Source organism: Notamacropus eugenii, chromosome 3, assembly GCF_028372415.1.
Source record: "Notamacropus eugenii isolate mMacEug1 chromosome 3, mMacEug1.pri_v2, whole genome shotgun sequence".
Lineage (NCBI taxonomy): Eukaryota > Metazoa > Chordata > Mammalia > Diprotodontia > Macropodidae > Notamacropus > Notamacropus eugenii.
Genome location: NC_092874.1, coordinates 378,518,331 through 378,537,492, shown reverse-complemented (window position 1 = coordinate 378,537,492; position 19,162 = coordinate 378,518,331). Strand labels below are relative to the sequence as shown.

The window sequence follows — 19,162 nt, the reverse complement described above, 5'->3', positions numbered from 1 at the left end:
CTTTTTTTTTTTTTTTTGGGTGATACTAGAGCATGACAGCCTAAGTAAAGTAGGCAAAACTAAACGGCATCCCTTAGGGGACTGGGCCATAAGAGGACTTGACAAGATGATGGATTTTCATTTATTTTTATTTGAAATATGAGGCCTGAAACTAGGTCGTCTTGGTTGCTTTTTGCCAGAATCTCTAGTGATGGAAGGCTGAGATTAGGAAAACTTTAGGGCCTAAATTCCATGAATAAGATACTTAGGCTTAGAATATCTTAAATAATGAGAGAAATATGCTATATTAATTTTTTAGCAAATTATTTTGATCTTTTTTGAGATGGAATGGAATCTAGCAAGTCCTGAAGAATTACCTTGCTGTGGTATTAAGGGATTTTTAAATTAGCAGAGACAAATGTGGAAAGAATTTCGGCACATCCCCACTCTTTCACCCAAGATTCCTCTGTTTAGTTTACATTCTCCTTTTTAACCCTTTGATCTATGTGTCTAGAGTATGTTTAATATGTGTTGCATTAGAATACGTATATAGGAAAATATTTTCTCAGTTTTTAAAGTGAAGAGCAAAAAATTCATGATGTCTCATGTAGGTCTGTACAGTAAGTCTTCATTGTTTACTTACTAATGATAAAATACTTGTGAGGCTTGAACATTCAAAACATACTCAGTGTTCAGGTTAAATTTTGATCACATGTAGAAATAGAGTTCCAACAGTTGATGATTTGACCAGCAATCCCTTTACGTTCCTTATCTAACCATGGATGTGGAAGTGGTGCCATTACTTAATGCATAGGATGTAGGCATTCTCACAGGTATGTCTTCCCAAAGCTTTTAAAGCTGCAGATCAGGATACTCTTCTCTGAGCAGGAAGCAGTTGTCACTTTCAGTTCCACTCTGGGCTAAATTCAAAAGATAAATAATTCTTTAAAGTTTATAGCTTAAAATACATGTTTAAGTATTTTACAACCACTGGGGACTTCATTCTTTTCACATTGACAAAGACAATGTTGGTTTTGTTTGTAAGACTTCCCTGTGGCGGCATTCCTGTTAGGAAAGTGTACCTGAAGCATTGGGATAGGAAAGTTCGTGGATGTCAGTAGTCAAGGACAACAACTCTGTACAAAAGGAAGAAGATGGTCTTTTTGAAGGGAAGTTTTAGTTTCCATGTGAGAATGACCTGAAGAGAAAGTTAAAATACTATAAAAAGAGCGCCTATTCTGCAGGCATACTAGACTACTATTAATCATAGGCTTGTTAACTTGAATTAGTCACAGACTCATAGGATCAGAATTGGAAGACATCCTCAAATTCCACCAGAACAGGATTCCCTTCTTCAGCAGGTGATGGATGGTCCAGCCTTCACCTGAAGATTCCACTGATGGGAAAACTCATTGCCTTCAGACAGCAATTTATTTCTTTTCTAAATAGCTCTAATTGTTAAGTAGTTTTTCCTCATCAAATCTGCCTTTGTTCAATTTCATATTGCTCCTAGTTCTGCCCTCCAGTGCCCCTAACAACATGACTGGAAAAGACCCATCTAACCTCTTCATTGAACATTACAGTATCCCAAGGTTGCCATCTAGTCCAGCCCCCTCACTCAAGGAAATTGAGGCCTAGAGAGGCTCACTGACTTATCCAGGACCACAAAGATAGTGACAAAGGTGATATTTGACCCCAGATCCTCTTGACTCTAAATCCATACTATGTTACTTTATGTTTTAACTTTGTTGCGAAACATCCCAAGTATGACAATTTATTAACATCAATGTTCTTTGGATCATTAATTTTGGCCATCAGTCCTAAAATTTAAGACCAAAGAATAATTAGGAAGCACCACTCATCCAACATAGCCCTGTCCTCCTCAGGGCCAGCAAAAGCTCCTAATTAGGCATAGTTGGTGGATCCCTTTTAGGGACAGAGGCCCACCAGCATGATAAAAAAGAACCAGAGCATTAGACTCTGTCTTATCTAGGACCCCATTCTAGACAAGGAGATTCTCCTCATGGTTCCCTTAGGGTAGAACATTAAACTTTCATGTGTTCTGTCATCTCCTATGCTCCACTTTTAGTGGCATGGACATTTATCACATATCTTCCAGTTAAAGATCTCAAAGCCCACCTTAAGGGAAAATGTTAGTGAAAAATGAATGTATTTAAACATTCTTCACATGGTTATTGTGAAACTCAAATGTTAAGTGCATTGAAGACTTTGAGCCACCATATAAATGTTGAGTTATTGTTGTTATCATGTCTATGAAATGCGCTGCAGTAGAATTCAGGAAACCTGAGTTCTAGTCCCAACTGTACCATTGATGACCCACGTGACCTTGAGCAAGTCATTTAATAGCGTTGGGCTTCAGATTCCATTTCTTTGATTCTATGGTATTTAGCAAAAAATAGCATTTCCTCTGACTGCTGAAAATTCAGTTTTCTGTTCAATAGAAACACCTTATTCCCAGTGACCTTCATGTCTTGCTGAGGGTCATGTTTCACTAGTTACCTGTGCATGCATGTAATTATATGAACAGGTGTCTACCTACGTCAACCTCAACCATAACCAAAGCCCACATTTTGGAACACCTTCCCAGTTGGTCCTAAACCACTGAATTCCATTACCAGTAGACTGTACCAGATTTACATCCTATGTTCAATACCTGCTATAAATTTTTCCAGATCTCTTTCCTTTTTTACAAATTTTAAAATAAGCCTCTAGTGGAAATTGGCTATATATAGTATTGAGCCCAGCTGTCTAGTCCTAGATGCTTTGTGTAATTAGGGCACCCTCTAGAGGTGAAGCATAACTAGTCTTCTCAACTCATAAACTTATTTTAAGGCTTTCATAAGTCCTAGAGTGAAATATTAAATTTCCTTGTGTTTTGTCATATTCTCTTGTGTTCCTCTTGTAGTGGCGTTTCTACAACGATAGACCCATTCTGGGACATCAGTTTAGACTTGCCTGGTTCTTCAACTCCATTCTGGCCTCTTAGTCCAGGGAGTGATGGCAGCGTGGTAAATGGGGAAAGCCATGTATCTGGAACCACCACACTCACAGACTGCTTGCGAAGGTAAGAAACTGGGTCTGTGCTTTAGAAACAACCTCTTAAAATGACTTTTCTTTTTCTCTGTCAAAAACAAGGGTTTAGTCAAAGCAAGACTTACTTGTGTTATTCTCTTTCCCTGGCCGTACTGGCCCAGCAGGAAAGGAATGATTGAACATTTGCTCACAGGGACTGAACTTGATTGTCAGTATCTGGTTGTGCACATTTGGTGGCTATGTTCCATAGGAAGGGGACAGCATTCTCTGTATACCTAAGCAGTGTAGCATTGTTTTATCACCTAATCTTCTGCCCTCATTGGCTTATAACCAGCCTTCCCGGACCACATCCAAAGAGAACTAGAGACTAAATCAGCCTGTAGAAAGCACATTCTTCTTTCATTGTCACTCAGCCCCATTAAGGGGCTCCACTACCATCTCCCTCCACCTCAGCCCTTTTGCAGATAAGTGGGAAGTGTCTAGTCTTTTCTAGGACTTGTGGTTTATGGTTTCACAGTGAGATTCACTTTAAAATGTAGAATTGGCAATGAGACAAATGGACAAATTGAAGTTACAGTAACAGCTTGAAAGATTTATTCCATTCTTAACTAATTTCATGATATATTAAATGCTGCATCTCAGCAGTCACTGTACTGTGTGTCATATCATCTGTAAGTCAAGTCAACAAGAATTTATTAAGTGTTTACTGTGTGCCAGGCACCGTACTGAGCCCTAAGAATAAAAAGACAAAAAACCCAACCGGCTCTCAAGGAGCTCATGGTGTAACGGCAGAGACAACTGGCAGCAACTGTATATGAGAAAAGATACATGTAGGATAAAAGGAGACGATTTAGAAGGAAGACACTAGCTTTAAGAGAGATCCAAAAGGTTTTTGGAGAAGGTGAGATTTTAGCTGGTACCTGAAGGAAGCCAAGAAGGAGAGAATTCCAGACCTGGGGGACAGAACCACTGAAAATGCACGGAGTAGGGAGATGGACAGGAAGGGCAGTGTCATATGATCCTGAAAGTGATAGGGAGTGCCTGGAGTTTATTGTATAGGAACTTGACATGGCCACACTTGCACTATAGTATTGATACAGTGAGGAAGGACAAGAAAAAATCCAAATTTCCCTTTTAGTTGACTTAGGTTAGTTTTTTTTTTTTAATATTAATTTTATTTATTTTTAGTGTTCTACAATCACTACCATAAATCTTAGATTTTCCCCCCCTACCTACCTCCCACCACCCATCTCCATCCCCGAGAAGTTATGCAATTCTGTATAGGATCTACATATACATTCCTATTGAATACAATTTCACTGTAGTCATGCTGTGTAAAAGAACTAAAATAAATGGGAGAAATCATATAACAAACCAAAACATTAAACACACACACACGCAAAAATGATCTGCTACGTTCTGCGGTTGAATTCCATAGTTCTTTCTCTGGATGTGGAAGGCATTTTGCCTTAGAAGATCATTGGGAATTTTTTTTTTAAGTCCTTGCATTGCTATGAAAATCCAAGTCTACCAGAAAAAACTCTTGCACACTGTGGTCGTTGTTGTGCACAAAGTTCTGGTTCTGCTCCTTTCACTCAGCATCAGATCATATAAGTTTTGCCAGGTCTCTCTGAAGTGTTCTTGTGCATCATTTCTTATAGCACAATAGTATTCCATTACATTCATATACCATAATTTATTCAGCCATTCCCCAATTGATGGGCATCCCCTTGATTTCCAGTTCTTGGCCACTACAAAGAGAGCTGCTATAAATATTTTTGTACATGTGGGACCCTTTCCCATTTTTATGATCTGTTGGGGATACAGTCCTAGAAGCAATATTGCTGGGTCAAAGGGTATGCACATTTTTGTAGCCCTTTGGGCATAGTTCCAAATCACTCTCCAGAATGGCTGGATCAGCTCACAGCTCCACCAACAATGAATTAGTGTTCCAATTCTCCCACATCCTCTCCAACATTTATCATCACATCTTCTCCAACATTCATCATCTTCCTGTTCTGTCATGTTTGCCAATCTGATAGGTGTGATGTGGTACCTCAGAGTTGTTTTGATTTGCACCTCTAATCAAAAGTGATTTAGAGCATTTTTTCATATGATTATAGATATCTTTAATTTCTTCCTCTGAAAATTGCCTCTTCATATCTTTTGACCATTTATCAATTGGGGTAAGTTAGATTCTTAATAGAAACTTTTCACCCTCTTTATAGGTATAGTAGCTATCCCATCCCAATGTATGCATACATGTGAAGTGCATTATAATAATAAAACCTTTATTTTTAATCTTGCTTCATTGTCAGCAGAGCCAGTAATTTATTTTTGGAATAAAAATGCATCCATCTTGAATTGTTAAAGCTACATATGCAATGTGTGTAAAAGACCAGATACATTCTTTTAATGGAGAAAATCTAAATCTTTGACCTAATGCTATGTCTCATAGATATGAAGAATGTATGAATTTAAATCATGATAAAGTAATCAAAGGACTTCATTATCTTTAACAAATATATAATTGTAGATGGGTGCTGTCCTAAATACTATACAAAGAAAGCTAAATTACAATAGGACACACTTGATCTAAGATGGATAGACATTCATTATATACTTAGGTTACTGTGGGGAAACTCCATATAGTTGTGTTTGTGTTTTGAAGGTGGAGAAGACAGGATGAATTGAGAGGGATTGGAGGGGAGACCGACAGCCCATAAAGTATATCCATAAAATGAGGCCACATGAGTGAGAAACTACTACCTCTTACTTGAAAATCAGTAGGAAGGGTTTCGTTGATTTTAGTGAAGAATAGTGTGGATATGTGTTTAGGTTCCCAAGGAATCATGAAATGCATTACTATAGGAGATGCTTTAAAAAGCAAAAGCAAGCTTTACAAGTCCCTTTAGAACCAGCAAAGAAACTAATGGTGAAGATTAATAGAGAGTTCTGCATGACGGTGTAACCACAGTGGTTCTGAACCTGGTCATGATGAGTGTGAGGCCTGCAGGGCTTGACAGTGTGTAGTACATTCTCCCCACAGAGACGCCCCACCCCGGACTGAGCAATCCCTGGGCTGTGCCTCATGCTTTCAACGTTGACTTAAGGCACTTTAAAAATGAATAGGAACAAAGCTGGCCTGAGAAAGCTGCTCAGATTGTAGCCTCCTCACTTTAAGGCTGTAATAGTTTGTACTACGACATTGACATAAATGACTAAATTATGGTTTTATGGAATCATGAGAAGGTGAAATGGCTGTCCAAGAGCTGGCTAGCAGAGTAGGTGTAATGGGGGTGTGGCACGTGCACCTGAGCTTGGGGTGAATTCCAAACCCATTCTCTCAGCCTGACTCGTCCAGTTACCAAGTGTTGTTTTCAGAAACCCAGAACTTAGATGTAGATGAGACTTCGCCCTGGACACTTCTCCATGATTTGGTTCTTTTTTCTTTGTGGTTCAGGAAACAGGAAGATAGTTTTCTATGAAGGAGGTAAACACTTATTTCAGAGTTTCCTTCTTAAGACTTCAGAAATCCTCATATGAGAAATATCTACGTGATGTGAGGTGAAAGTTTAGCACACTTGGCAAGTTTTTTATTCCAAGAGCTTTTTCTTTTCAGAAAAAAAATCTTATTATTAAATTTATTGGGGGAAGAAATTCAAAGGTGCTGTCATAACATGAAACTACACATTTCATTTATTTACTATTTATACAGATAAATGTTATGTAAATATGTTAATTTTAATAAAATAGAAACAAATGGCGTGGTTGTTTCCATATCCCCTTCTGAACTTTTTCTTCTATACATCTTCCCAGTTTTGTTATTGTTATCTAGAGTTACAATCAGTGTTTATTATTCTGAGACTGCTTTATTTACTCTATCATATTGAGACCTTTTTCCTTAAATGAAATTAAGTTTAGAAGATGACACAGCATCAGCATAAGTCTATGTATTCTGTGTATTCTGGGTGACCTCTATTAAAACGTGCTGTGTGCAAGGCCCTGTGAACGTCTACGAGAGATAAAAAGATGAAAAACGACAAGTCACTGACCTCAAAGAGCTTATAATTACTCAGCATACAGGGCACAGTCTCACAAAGACACACATGAATCCCAATTATGTCACAAGGTGAGATTCTGGTGAAGGCAAAAGAAACAAACAAACCAAGCACTACAAGAAAATGTGAGCAGAGTGGACCGGTGAAGGCTTCGTAGTAGCAATGGCACCTTAGCTCTGCCGAGGGGAAGACAGGTTAAGAATAAGGAGTGTATTGGAAGCATGGAGGCAGGAGAAAATGGAATGAGTTTGGGGAATGGCTCACAGGTAGTCTTTTTTGGCTAAAGTAGAATATTCATGAAAGGAGGTACAGTGGGAAAAAAGGCTAGAAATGTAAATTGGACCCAAATGCCAAGGAATTCTTATTTTAATCTTGTATCTTATTTAGTAGCAAAGAGTCCCTGAAAGCTTTTGAGTGGATCAGAACTGATGAGAATTTCACATTAAGAATATTTTTTGGCTGCCCATAGATTGGTGAAGGCCTAACCTAGAAGTGAGAACACCTAAAATCCTGCCTTCAACAGGAAACCTGTCCCAACTTTTCCTCATATGTCTAGTGCGTTCTCTCTGTTAGTTATCTCTTATGTGATATGTTTGCAATGTTCTGTCTCCCCCCTTAGATTTTAAGCTCTTTAAGGGCAAGGACTATCTTTTGCCTCTTTTTGTGTCTCCAATACGTAGCATAGTGCCCGGCACATATTAAGTGCTTAGTAAATGTTTATTGATTGATCCATAAGGAGACCAGTTAGGAGGCCACAGCTTTGATGAACAATAATGAGGGCCTGAACTGGAATTCGCTAGCAGGTCCATTGTTCAAATGAATTAGAGCAACCATTAACCCATTGGCATAAGGCCTAAGGTACAGGAAAATTATGTTTTTAGTTTTAAACTGGGATGGTAGAGCAGGGTTTAAGACCCCCCTAATGAGCCTGCCCAACAAGACTTCCTTATTCCTAACTTGACCCTTTCATTGCTTCTAAAACAGTGTTTTGACTGCATCATCCTATACCATATTTTAAAAATCACAGTGTGTTTTATCATTTCCCTAGATGCATTGTATTTTTTAAGGTTCATTGATGCCACCAGTCATTTCCACATATACCCTGCCCCACTGAACCTTACCTTATAGCAAAGAATAACAGTTAAGCAAAACCACTGGACAAAATGATTGCCTCAGATGGGAGAGTGTGTGTGTGTGTGTGGGTCTGTATCTGTGTGTGGGTCTGTCTGTGTGTTTGTATATTCTGCACCCATAGCTCCCCAGCAATAAATATATCTGCTTTTCCTGTGTGATATACTGATTCAGTCCAACAAACCTTTATGGAGTGCCTGCTCTGTGTAAGGCACACTATCCTGGGTGTTATAGGATACAAAGGTAAACAAGACATAATTTCAAGCCCCCTAAAAGCTTTAAATGTAATAGAAGAGATGAAATATGTATGCAAACAATTATTTCGACATATGTCCTTAATTTCCTGCTATTGTGTTCCATAAAAACACAGTGTTAAGTGAGATACTGCATAGTTAGTTTCATTATTCAGGTGTTGAATGGTCTTGTAAATGAGGTTTGGTTAGAATGTATTAACAGTGTAAATACAAAGTGATGTTCATAGCAGCCACATGGGAGGTGGGACTGAGTATGCTTGTAATACAAGGCAGAGGATGATGGGTATTTTAGAATACCAATAAAATGCAGCGAAGTCGGCTATATTATTTCCAGCTAAGGGTATCAGGGAAACCTTCTTGGAAAAGATGCCATTTAAGTTGTTGCTTGAGAAGTAGGAACAAATACCATGCTTTGTCCTCACCTCCAATCTTTGCAGGTTTACAAGGCCAGAGCACTTAGGAAGCAGTGCCAAAATCAAATGTAGTGGTTGCCATAGCTACCAGGAATCCACCAAACAACTCACTATGAAGAAATTACCCATTGTGGCCTGTTTTCATCTCAAAGTAAGTTTGCCAAACAAATGTTGACCAGACCCATTTTTCCCCTTTCTCCTAGGATCCATTACTGTGGGTATATTTTAATAATGAATGAACATGTGAGGTGAGGATTGCTATAGAAACCAAAGGTGATAACTTTTATTCATTACTTCCATGTCTTTCGCTGAGAGAATTTTTATGACAGTGCAAACAAAGAATACTTAACTAAGCATGTGACTAGGATGTAAACTTGGTGAGTTCTCTTTAAGTAGAAGCTCCATTTAAGAGAACGTTTATCTTCAGCTTATCTTTCATTTATGTGATTTTCATTTGTTAGGATATAGGCTGCGCCTCCAGTTCTCCGTTTATACATTCACAATTCATCTGTAAAATCCTTACTTTCCTTCTCTTGTCTGTAAAATCAGTTCAGAGGAATTTCCTGTCTAGGTTGAACTCTATGGTTCTCAAAAGAAGTAATACGGCCCTTGGTCATTGCCAGAGATTTGTCAGTTTTGGCTTCCCATCTGCTTGCCTGTTTTAAGTTTCCCAGTCTTGTTGTTTGGCTCTGGGTACCTAGTCATCTGGGTTTCTATTGCCTTGAAACTATCATTCTGAGCCATCGAGAGCACTGGAAGAAGGAAGGGAATGGGGTCTCTTAGTAGTAGATAAGCACTCCCCTAACCTGACCAATAAGTAGTTATAAAAATTTAAAAAAACAAACCGCTCCTACAATAAGTACAGTATTTACATTCTAATTCCCAGTGTACTGTCCTTACCAAAACCTTATTACTTAAGTAAGTAATGTTAGCACATTTTACAGATTAGGAAACTGAAGCTCAGTAAGTTTAAGTTACTGATCCATAGTGCTGTCATTCCTAGTAATCCTTATGGAATTTTCTTGTAAGCTGTCTGAAAAAGTCTTTGTCCCTCCCCCTTTATTCCTGTAGCGGTTTGAACACTCAGCCAAACTGAGGCGAAAGATCACTACGTATGTCTCCTTCCCTTTGGAGCTGGACATGACACCGTTTATGGCCTCCAGGTATGACAGTATGTAGAAATCCTAGGCTCTCCTTAGACCATGGCATTGTTCTGGATGTGTAAGTCTAATTAAGAGGAATCATACTTTTTTGAGTGACAGCTGTGACACAGAATAGGACCACCTTGATGGTAGTGATGATAGAATTTGTCTATTTAAAGAGAAAAAAATGTATTTCTATACTGTTTTCAGCTGATTGCTATTTACTTCTTTGAATAGCCCTTCATCTGACACTTTTTAAAAGCTTTTATTTCATTGATTGGGGCGGAGGGGCGGTCCTCCACCAATGCAGATCACAGCCACTTCTTTAATGTAGAGAGCCCCTTTCCTGATGGCTGATCTTATGGGGAGGAACCTCTCTGACCTCAGACAGTAGACAGCACCATCCATTACCGGCTTTACTAGAACTTCCAGCTTGGGGTCTGATCTCTCAGCCCTCATGCTAGCCATAGCCTTCAGCAGCCCAGAGGCACCATTGTACCATGATTAGACCTTGGTGTAGGGCCTAAGTGGCAGGCATAGAACTTACCCACGTGTAATAAGGCTAATGTGAAACCCTTTCATAACAATCCTTGATTGATAAGTGAAGAAGAAATACTTGAGTACTCTTCTTAGGTCATTATCCCTGGATTTTGGGAAAGGTCCCACACACATACCTGAGTCATGCATTTAGATGATAGAATTGGAATTGGCCCAGAAATGTAAAGTTAGAAGATTCTGGAAGTACAAAGCATAGTTTACATTACAGCTTCAGTTTTTCTTTTTTTCACACCATTTACCAAAGGTCATTTAAGATTTATTCTCCAGAAGATGCTAGCTGTCACCTCATAAGTTAGGAATATTGGTGTGTGTCTGACTTGAAGCTCTCAGCATCTGATGGTCTGTTCTGTCTGGTTACTGAATGTGGAGACATTCCATGAAACAATCAGCATTATCTTCCTGCTTCAAAGCAGAAGAATCCATGACTGAACCATTGGACCATTAATTCATTTTTCTAGGGGGACCATAGTTACCATTATCAAGTATCTTAATTTTATTCGCACTTTACAAAAGTGGACTATGCCCATTCAGGCTTTAAATCCCAAATGACCTGGCTGTGCCCCTGGAGGTACATTGGTGGTTAAATAAATAAGACTGACATTCTTACTCAGCATGAATCTCTTTGGAAGAGTGGTTCCTATGCAAGACTTGTTAATACCATTATAACTTGACAATTACTCTTATTCCAAGAGATTCTCTTTGTTGGGGAGGAAGTATGTATACATATACATACACATATATAGTATACACGCACACACATACATTCACATATACATATATACATAGTTATAAATACAGAGCAGCATTTACTTGCCCCAGGGCTGAGACAATTTCCCACCCTGAAGACTGTGCCTCTCTCAGCTAATAGCCAACTTGGGACAGTATGTGTACAGTGTAGGAAACTTTTACATTAAGTAAAACTGAACTTTTGTATATTGTATTACAGTAAAGAGAGCAGAATGAATGGACAGTACCAGCAGCCAACGGATAGTCTAAACAATGATAATAAGTAAGTGATGGCATCCACTGTTCTTATTAGAGGGAGGAGGGTGGTGTGGGTGCTCTCAGCTCTGCTGAGGTGAATTCCTGGCTAACTTGTAGTAGCACAGGTCCTTCTCTGAGCTTCTCTTAATTGTTGCTTTACTTTTGGCCAGTAACCCATTGACTTGCTAGTAACCATGAACACTTACTCAAACATCCCGTCTGACCACTTTTAAATGCCATTCCTGGCTCTAAAACTCAGTGTTCTGCATCTCTCTTTGTGGTTTGATGGGGGTAGAAGGCAAGAGCAGGTGAATGAGAAATCCAAATTCTCTTTTCAGCTCTGTCTTCGGATTTTTTTTTTTTAACCCGACTAGAATTCTAATTTCTTAAGGTTTCATTGTTGGCCTCTCTTTTTCCTCCTGTAGTTATTGTGAAAATGAATGAGGGAGCATTTTTGAATCCCTTGAGAAAAAAAGGTTGTATTATTACTACTACTATTAGTTTTTTTTTATTTCATATGAGGTAGGTAAAGCCACTTGTTTTAATGTGAATGCAAAATACAGCTAAACAGCTGACCTTTGGCAACCTAGTAAGTGGCACCAAGCATGGGTCCATTTTTCTTTGTGCTGCTTCACCAAGGCTTTCTGCCTACCACTTGTAATTCATGTGGCTTTAAATATTTAGAGGACCATACGATAGCTTATTTACGTGCAGGTTCCCTTACACACACAGGCCTATGATTGCCCCCCAAATCATAGGGTCCCTATTGCTCCTGGAGCTGAGTTAATTCCGTTTTGTTTTTCCCCCACCAGGTATTCCTTGTTTGCAGTGGTGAATCACCAGGGAACCTTGGAGAGCGGGCACTATACCAGCTTCATTCGGCAACACAAGGACCAGTGGTTCAAATGTGACGATGCCATCATCACTAAGGCTAGCATTAAGGATGTTCTAGACAGTGAAGGGTATGTCTAGGGCTGGGGTTGGGGGAAGTGGCGAAAAAGGATACGATAACTGGTGTTTTCCCCTTGTGTCCTTTTGTATCTAAAGCAACTTCACATTTTATCCAGATCGTAGAATGTTTATCTTTTGGTTCCTAAAGTCGTAAAGCCCAGTCTGGAAGTGATAACCCTTAACTCTGGTGACAGGAGAAGAAATTTGTCATATGACATGATACCAGAAAATGGCTGAAATACCAGACACAAGCCTTTAAATAGATTGCCTGAGTCATGGTAGCATATACAGTGTGGGTCAAACGTCACTGTGTAGCTACACTTGAAGCAGTTTTTCTCAGATGAGAGATATCTCCATTAAATAAAACAGAATAAGCCCTGAGAAGTACTTGTGGCCAGAATCTGTTTTTATCTCTTCAAATGAAAATTCGTTTAGTACTACAGCACAGGATCCAGTCTGTTACCTGATTCACCATTAGAGAGACAGTGGGGTCTTGTATGATGAGCTCTGTGTTAATGGCGGCCATAGCAAATTATCTGACCTCCCTAGGTCTGAGTTTAGATGATCTCTGATGCCCATTCAGTTCTAATAGTTTGTGGATCTATGCAGGGGATCCCAATTTTTCATGTTTCTTTATGGTCCTAAGACTCCTTCCCCCTACCTTCAGCAAACCAGTTTGAAAACAGAACTGTAAATAAAATCAGAACATTCCCTTACAAAGCTCTCTCCTGTTAGACTGACCTTTGTGGTCAGTGGCCCAGCATCTGAAGCCCTATTCCTGAAACTAGGTAAAAATACTCACTAACTCATATAACCTTAACCATCCTACTTGAAGCTGATGATGCACCGGGTGCAGTTGATTTTCCTGAGCTTATTGTCAATGACATCCTGGATGTTGTTACCATGCTTTCATTACTGCTTGGAGCAGTTCATTCTCAGTTTGCTTTGTGCTGCGTGCCTAGCAGGTTTCTACAAGGTTTGCTACATTAGTCCAAACTTCTTTTAATCTCCCTCCTGAAGGTGGTGAAGGTATTTTAAACCCAAGACCCAGGTAGGGATGCACAAGAACCCTGAGCTGGTGCAGCATGTTTTGTTTCTTCACATTTATTTCACTAATGATTTTTCAAATTAAAGTTCTTGACCTGGAAAGATTGACCGGATCCTTTAAGTTTAAGGCCAAAAATGTTCTCATTTCAGTCTCAGAAGTCTTTGTTCAAAAACCTTCCCTTTATTTAGTGGAGCAAAGATATACTTTAGAGGAAGGGAAGGTAGGCAAATCAGTCACCATCTGTTAATCACCCACTGTGTGCTGAGTATTCTGTGAGAGTCCTAGACCATCCAGGGTTGGACTGTCCCCGCTACCATGTTCAGGACAAATTGTCATGCAGCTTCTACTCAAAACTGCCAGCTCCATCCATCCATAGTGATGGCTACCTCGCTGCCTCTTGACAAAACTCAGTCCAGTTTTGGATAGCTCTTATTGTTCATACAGACGTTCATACATGTGTTCAGTCCTTACCTTAAAGTCAAAATCTCCTTCACTGCTGTTTCTGTCCTTTGCCCTTAATTCTGCCTACAGGTCCAAGCAAAGCAAGTCTTAATACTTTCTCTCTTTAATAGACTCATAGTTGAGGAGAATGGTGATGCTGTTCCCCTACCCCCAGGCTTCTCTTCTTCAAGATAAAGGGCCAGCTCTTTCCCCTGGCCCTCATGTGGCTCCTCCTTATCACATGCTCTTCCTAAAATGTGGCTCTCAGAAATGATCCCAGCATCCCAGGTGTGTCTAACCTAGGAAGAGAACAGTGTGGCGTCTTACTTACTCTGGATGTGGTGCTTCTGAGGTGCCTCCTGAGATCCCATGATCCAGCACACTGTATGTTTTGCTTGTTTACTGAGTCACATTGTTAATTGAGCCTAGAAGACAACAGAACCCCCAGGTCTTTCTCCCACTAACTGCTGCCTAGCGTGTTCCCTGTGCTTGCAGGATTTGTTTTTTACCTAAGTGTAGGAGTTTACGTTTATCTTTTTTATATTTCATATTAGATGACATTTGGCATTCTAGAGATGGAGAAAGCAGAACAGAAAGGAACAAGTGTGGTCTTGCTCATAAAAGCCAGCTGAAGATAAATCACATATAGAAATACATGGGGAAAAGATGAAAACATGGTAGAGTAGGGCCTGTGGTTTTCACTTAGTGTTGGGTACTCCAAGAAGAGTAGAGAGTATTCCATCTACTAATGCAAGGTAGCACCTTTTCAGTGACTTAGTCTTAGAAAGGCCTCAAGGAGTCTGAGACGCTGTGAGTTGGGTCACCCCATCATTCTATGCAAGGGGTAGAATTTGAACCCACATCTTCTTAGCTTTCAGGATGACTCTACCTGTTGCACTGTGCTACCTTCCATAGAGTCCAGTGAGTATATCTGTACTAACAAGACAGTGGTAGCACAAGACCAATGGAAGGCTTCCTTGGTGAAATAAGTTTTAAGGAAACTCGGTTTTAAAGGAGAGAAAGAACATAGATTAGTGGAAAGAGCGAGAGAGAAGGATTTCCAAGTGAGATGAATGACCAGCAAATGAATGAGCGAGTCATGAAAATTGGTCCTTAAACAGATTTGCTGGACTGGAATAGAGTCTGCAGTTCTGGAACAATAAGTTTTGTTAGCGTAGGGAGCAGCAAATTGGTAGAAGAAGGCAGAAACAGTGTTTGAATTCACGGTAGAGTCTTGAGTCAGGAGTGATGTGATAAAAATAGTATTGGAGGAGGATTTTGTAGGCTGGGCTGGAGGGTAGGGAGACCTGCTAGATTTAGGGATAGAGTAACATGGAAGGAGATAAGAAAGAAAAAGGCCCCATGTAGCCAGATTGTTGAGAAAGAAGGAAAAGGTGGTAATGGAATGGGGGAGGCAAAGGAAAATGTATAGAAGAAAATCAGGGTCGTGAGAGAAAGTGGGAGAATCTGGTGCCACTCATTGAAAGGGATGGGAAAATTGGGAAGGTCTGATGATATTTGGGTTTTGACATGTTTCAGGTTTTGGCAGGACAGTTAGAGAGATGGAGGGAGATGTCCTGAATACATCCTGAGACAGCAGAGGTCTCCATAGGGTGTGAGTGCTCAAGGTGGAGATGTTGCTAGTTCTGAAGTCAGGGATGTGGAAGTGACAGGAGGGTGGAGATGTAGCTCTGTGGCAGTAACTGAGACTACATGAGCAGAAGAGCTCAGGCTGTACTTTATGCACCAGTCAGCAGCAGTGAGCCATGAGAAAAGGAGAGCCAGTAAAAAGAGCTAACTAGAAAAAGAAGAGAGCTGCTCAGGCTGGGACAGTTCTCACCATTGTGGCCTTGATGAAGGCATTTTGGTATTAGGACGCCATCGCCACTTAATATTTGATTATAGAATGAAGAAATGTGTTTTGTTCATTATGGTAACTTTACAGTCAGAAGACACCAACTTTCCCTCAAGCATGGGGGAGGGGAGGGAGCAGAACTGTTTGATCCTAACCCTAAGTTAAGTGATTAACTTTCCCCCCTCAAGAATGAGTTATCTAAAATCACCTCTAATCTTACCTTTTTCTGATTAATGCTGGGGAAAAAATCATTTGGTTTTAGCATGGAATAATCACACAAAGTTGGTACATTTGTGTGCATAAAGGTACTTTGTCTTTTAAAATGATTTTTCCCATTTCCCCTTTGTATGGTTAGCATGAGTTAGAAAAAAAAAATAGTTTCTCCCACCCAGTCCTTTACTATAACATTCCAAGTATATTCTATATGTGGGTGGGAAAAAATTAGCATCATTAAATCTTTTCTGCCTCCATCCACGTAGTTAAGTGCAAAGAAACCGGTTAGGTAATATTTACAGGTACATAAGAAAAATTTAGGGCCATCCAGCTGCTGGACAGGATGTTTAAGACTAAATCTTTGATATTATGTTCCTTGCCTTCTCAGTGGGTGGGGGGCAGGGTGGGAAGAAGGGAAAGTATATGGAACTCAAATTTATTTTAAATGAATGTTAAAAATAAATATTTTTTAAAAGACAATCTGAGACAAAGAGATATAAGGAGGGTGGCTGAAACTGTCAGGGACTCTGACACTAAAACCAAGTGGCATTTTTATACCTGATTGTCTTGCGGGTCAGTAAAAGCTTTCTCTAGAATCATGGTTCTTTCTCAGAATGAACAACTTGGGGTTTTTTTTAAGTGATTTCTCTTTTTTGATTTTTAAAGAACAGTAGGTAAAATTGACTCTTTTCTCCCTCCCCAGGTACTTACTGTTCTATCACAAACAGTTCCTGGAGTATGAGTAGCCTTATCCAACAGCTCTCCAGAAAAGTGAAAGGAATCCAGCAAGCCTTCTGAAATGACTCGCAGACCTACCTGAAATGAAAAACTAAGCCCATACAACAACAATAAACAAAAGCGCTAGGCGTGGACTAGGACCTACTTGATGACCACACACACCGGCCTGTCGGAGGGAGACATGAACAGTGTCCGGCAGCCACATGGTCTTGAATGGACAGAAAGGGGGGGAGGGGGAAGAGGCTAAAGTTAGTCTCATAAAAGAAGAAAACAAAATAAAAGGAATGTTCTGGGTGGGGAAAATGGGAGCAGAGGAGTCCTGACACTGGTACATCTCCAATGTTCCTTTAAAAAAAAAGGTGGGAAGGCGGGGATATACCCTCATCTCCATAAAGCATCTTCTCCATTGGTGCTTCAGCTCCAACTGACCAATCATATAACAGTTATAAGTTTTAAAAAAAGGTTTAAAAAAATCCAAGCCCATTTTTTTTAATGCATATGGGTCTGAAAGCAGTAAAGTGGAGGAGATAGGGATGACACAACAGAAAAGGACTTTGCAAGTATCTTTTTATTTGTGAATTTTAGTTATTAAATAAATACAGTATGAAACGATTAGGCTCCGTTTTTTCAACAATCATAAAGGAGAATCCAGCTTGTGGAACGGAAGGCTCGGTCCTGACCCAAGTTTCCAAGCAGGTCTGAGCCCTTCTTTTTGGTTTTGTTTCCTAAAAATTGGTGTTTTCTTACTGTTTTCCTTTTATTTTCCTTTTTTTCATGGCAATGAATTTCACAAATGCCATTATTAGCAAGATGAAAGAATTGGCATGTTCATGCTAGAAAAATGGTCTTGATTCCTTTTCCTTTATAAACTTGTGACCAAGTCTTGATTTCTAGAGTTGCTATTTTTGTTGCTTCCCTCCTCCTTCTCTTCCACTCCCTCTTTCCCCCCACCCTCCCGTGAAGATATGCAGTATTTTAGAATCCCAGGCTTGGAGGATATGCCATCTGTCTGCTTGGTGATGCCTGGTGGGTGCAGTGCGGAAGAATAGCTCTTGCCTCTGTTGAACTTTCCGCATTACACCCAACTGTTAAGTAAACCAGGCATTCCTTGTTTGTGCTGTTTTATTGGCCTCTTTCCTCCCGTTCATCTCCAGCCCCACCCTGTCACTGTTTAGTAGCTGGGGATGATTCAGTTCTGTTTTGTCGCAAATGCGTTTCTCATCTTCCCCCTCTGCCCTTTTCACTCTTAAGAGTGGTCCATTTGCCTGTCTAGATGCTGGCTGTAGCTCTACGTGCTGTATGTTTGTTTTCCAGGAGGCAGTGCCATAGACCTGATTGCAGTCCACAAGGCACAAAGATATTATTCACCTTGTGCCTCTTTAGAGTACAGAGCAAAGAATCAATTTGGCTTTGCCCTTCTCCCCGTATCCTGAATATTTACAAATCTGTTCTATCATATCATATAAGCCAGAGTGTCTAGATCTGGACTGCAATGAATAGGTTATGTGCCTCTTATTTAGTTTCCCTTATGTTGGAAAGCTGTGGCTTTCAGGGAGAGCAGGAGGTTAGGAGAGAACATAGTTTGGCGGTAAAGCTAAACAAGGAAATTGAAAAGATCCATTTCTTGTGATCCAGGTAGCTTGCGTGTACCTACCTGTTCAAGCCCAGGCCTGGAATGCTTTTGTCTATTTTTGTAGAACTCCAACGTTTACATCCTAGTGATTGGGGGAGGGGGAAATTGTCTTAAATGTTCAGTTTCTAAAATGAACATCCCCTCAAGCTGCATTCAATACTGGGAATCCTAGTCTACCTCCAAACAGTCAGGCTTGCAACCCTGGAGCTAAATAGAACAATTCGCTCCTTAATAACAGCACTGAAGGTCCAAGAAGCTAGAAGACGCTTGACACAACAGTTATCCACTAATACAAATGGCCGCCGCAGGGTGAGGCTGACTGGCAAGCTTCCTTAGTGATAAGCAGCAGATTTCTAATACTAGCCCAACTGTTTTGTCTTGCCTCCTTGCCCAGACCCTGCCTGCCTGCTGCAGACGATCACAGATTCTAATTAATGTCCTCATCAGACTGAGCTTCAGATGTTTGTGATGTAATGCTCTTAAGGGCATCACCTTTTTTTTTTCCCCTTTTCCCCCAATTGCTACCTTTTAGTTAATAATGCAACAGGTCTGCAGTGAGAAAGGATTGGCTTTGCTCATTCCCAGCTGGTGCTGAGGAATGCAGCTCTCATCCATGCAGGTTTTGCTGGAAAGAGCGGCCCCTTGTGGCTCATACTGAATCCTCTGCATGCAAGGCAAACAAAGCAAATTCATTTGCTGTATGTATT

At 40.1% G+C, this 19,162-nt stretch overlaps 1 protein-coding gene across 2 annotated transcripts in view; it reads left to right on the top strand.

Moving 5' to 3' along the window:
* USP22 (ubiquitin specific peptidase 22) overlaps positions 1–17,434 on the top strand; it is a 267,180-nt gene extending 249,746 nt beyond the window's left edge. For both annotated transcript variants that reach the window (XM_072597603.1, XM_072597602.1), the window contains 6 exons: positions 2,906–3,064; positions 8,917–9,043; positions 9,964–10,055; positions 11,539–11,601; positions 12,389–12,538; positions 16,788–17,434. In XM_072597603.1, coding sequence (XP_072453704.1) covers positions 2,906–3,064; positions 8,917–9,043; positions 9,964–10,055; positions 11,539–11,601; positions 12,389–12,538; positions 16,788–16,830 — 634 coding nt within the window. In that variant the 3' untranslated portion in view covers positions 16,831–17,434. The remainder of the gene's footprint in view (positions 1–2,905; positions 3,065–8,916; positions 9,044–9,963; positions 10,056–11,538; positions 11,602–12,388; positions 12,539–16,787) is intronic.
* The last annotated feature ends 1,728 nt before the right edge of the window (positions 17,435–19,162 follow it).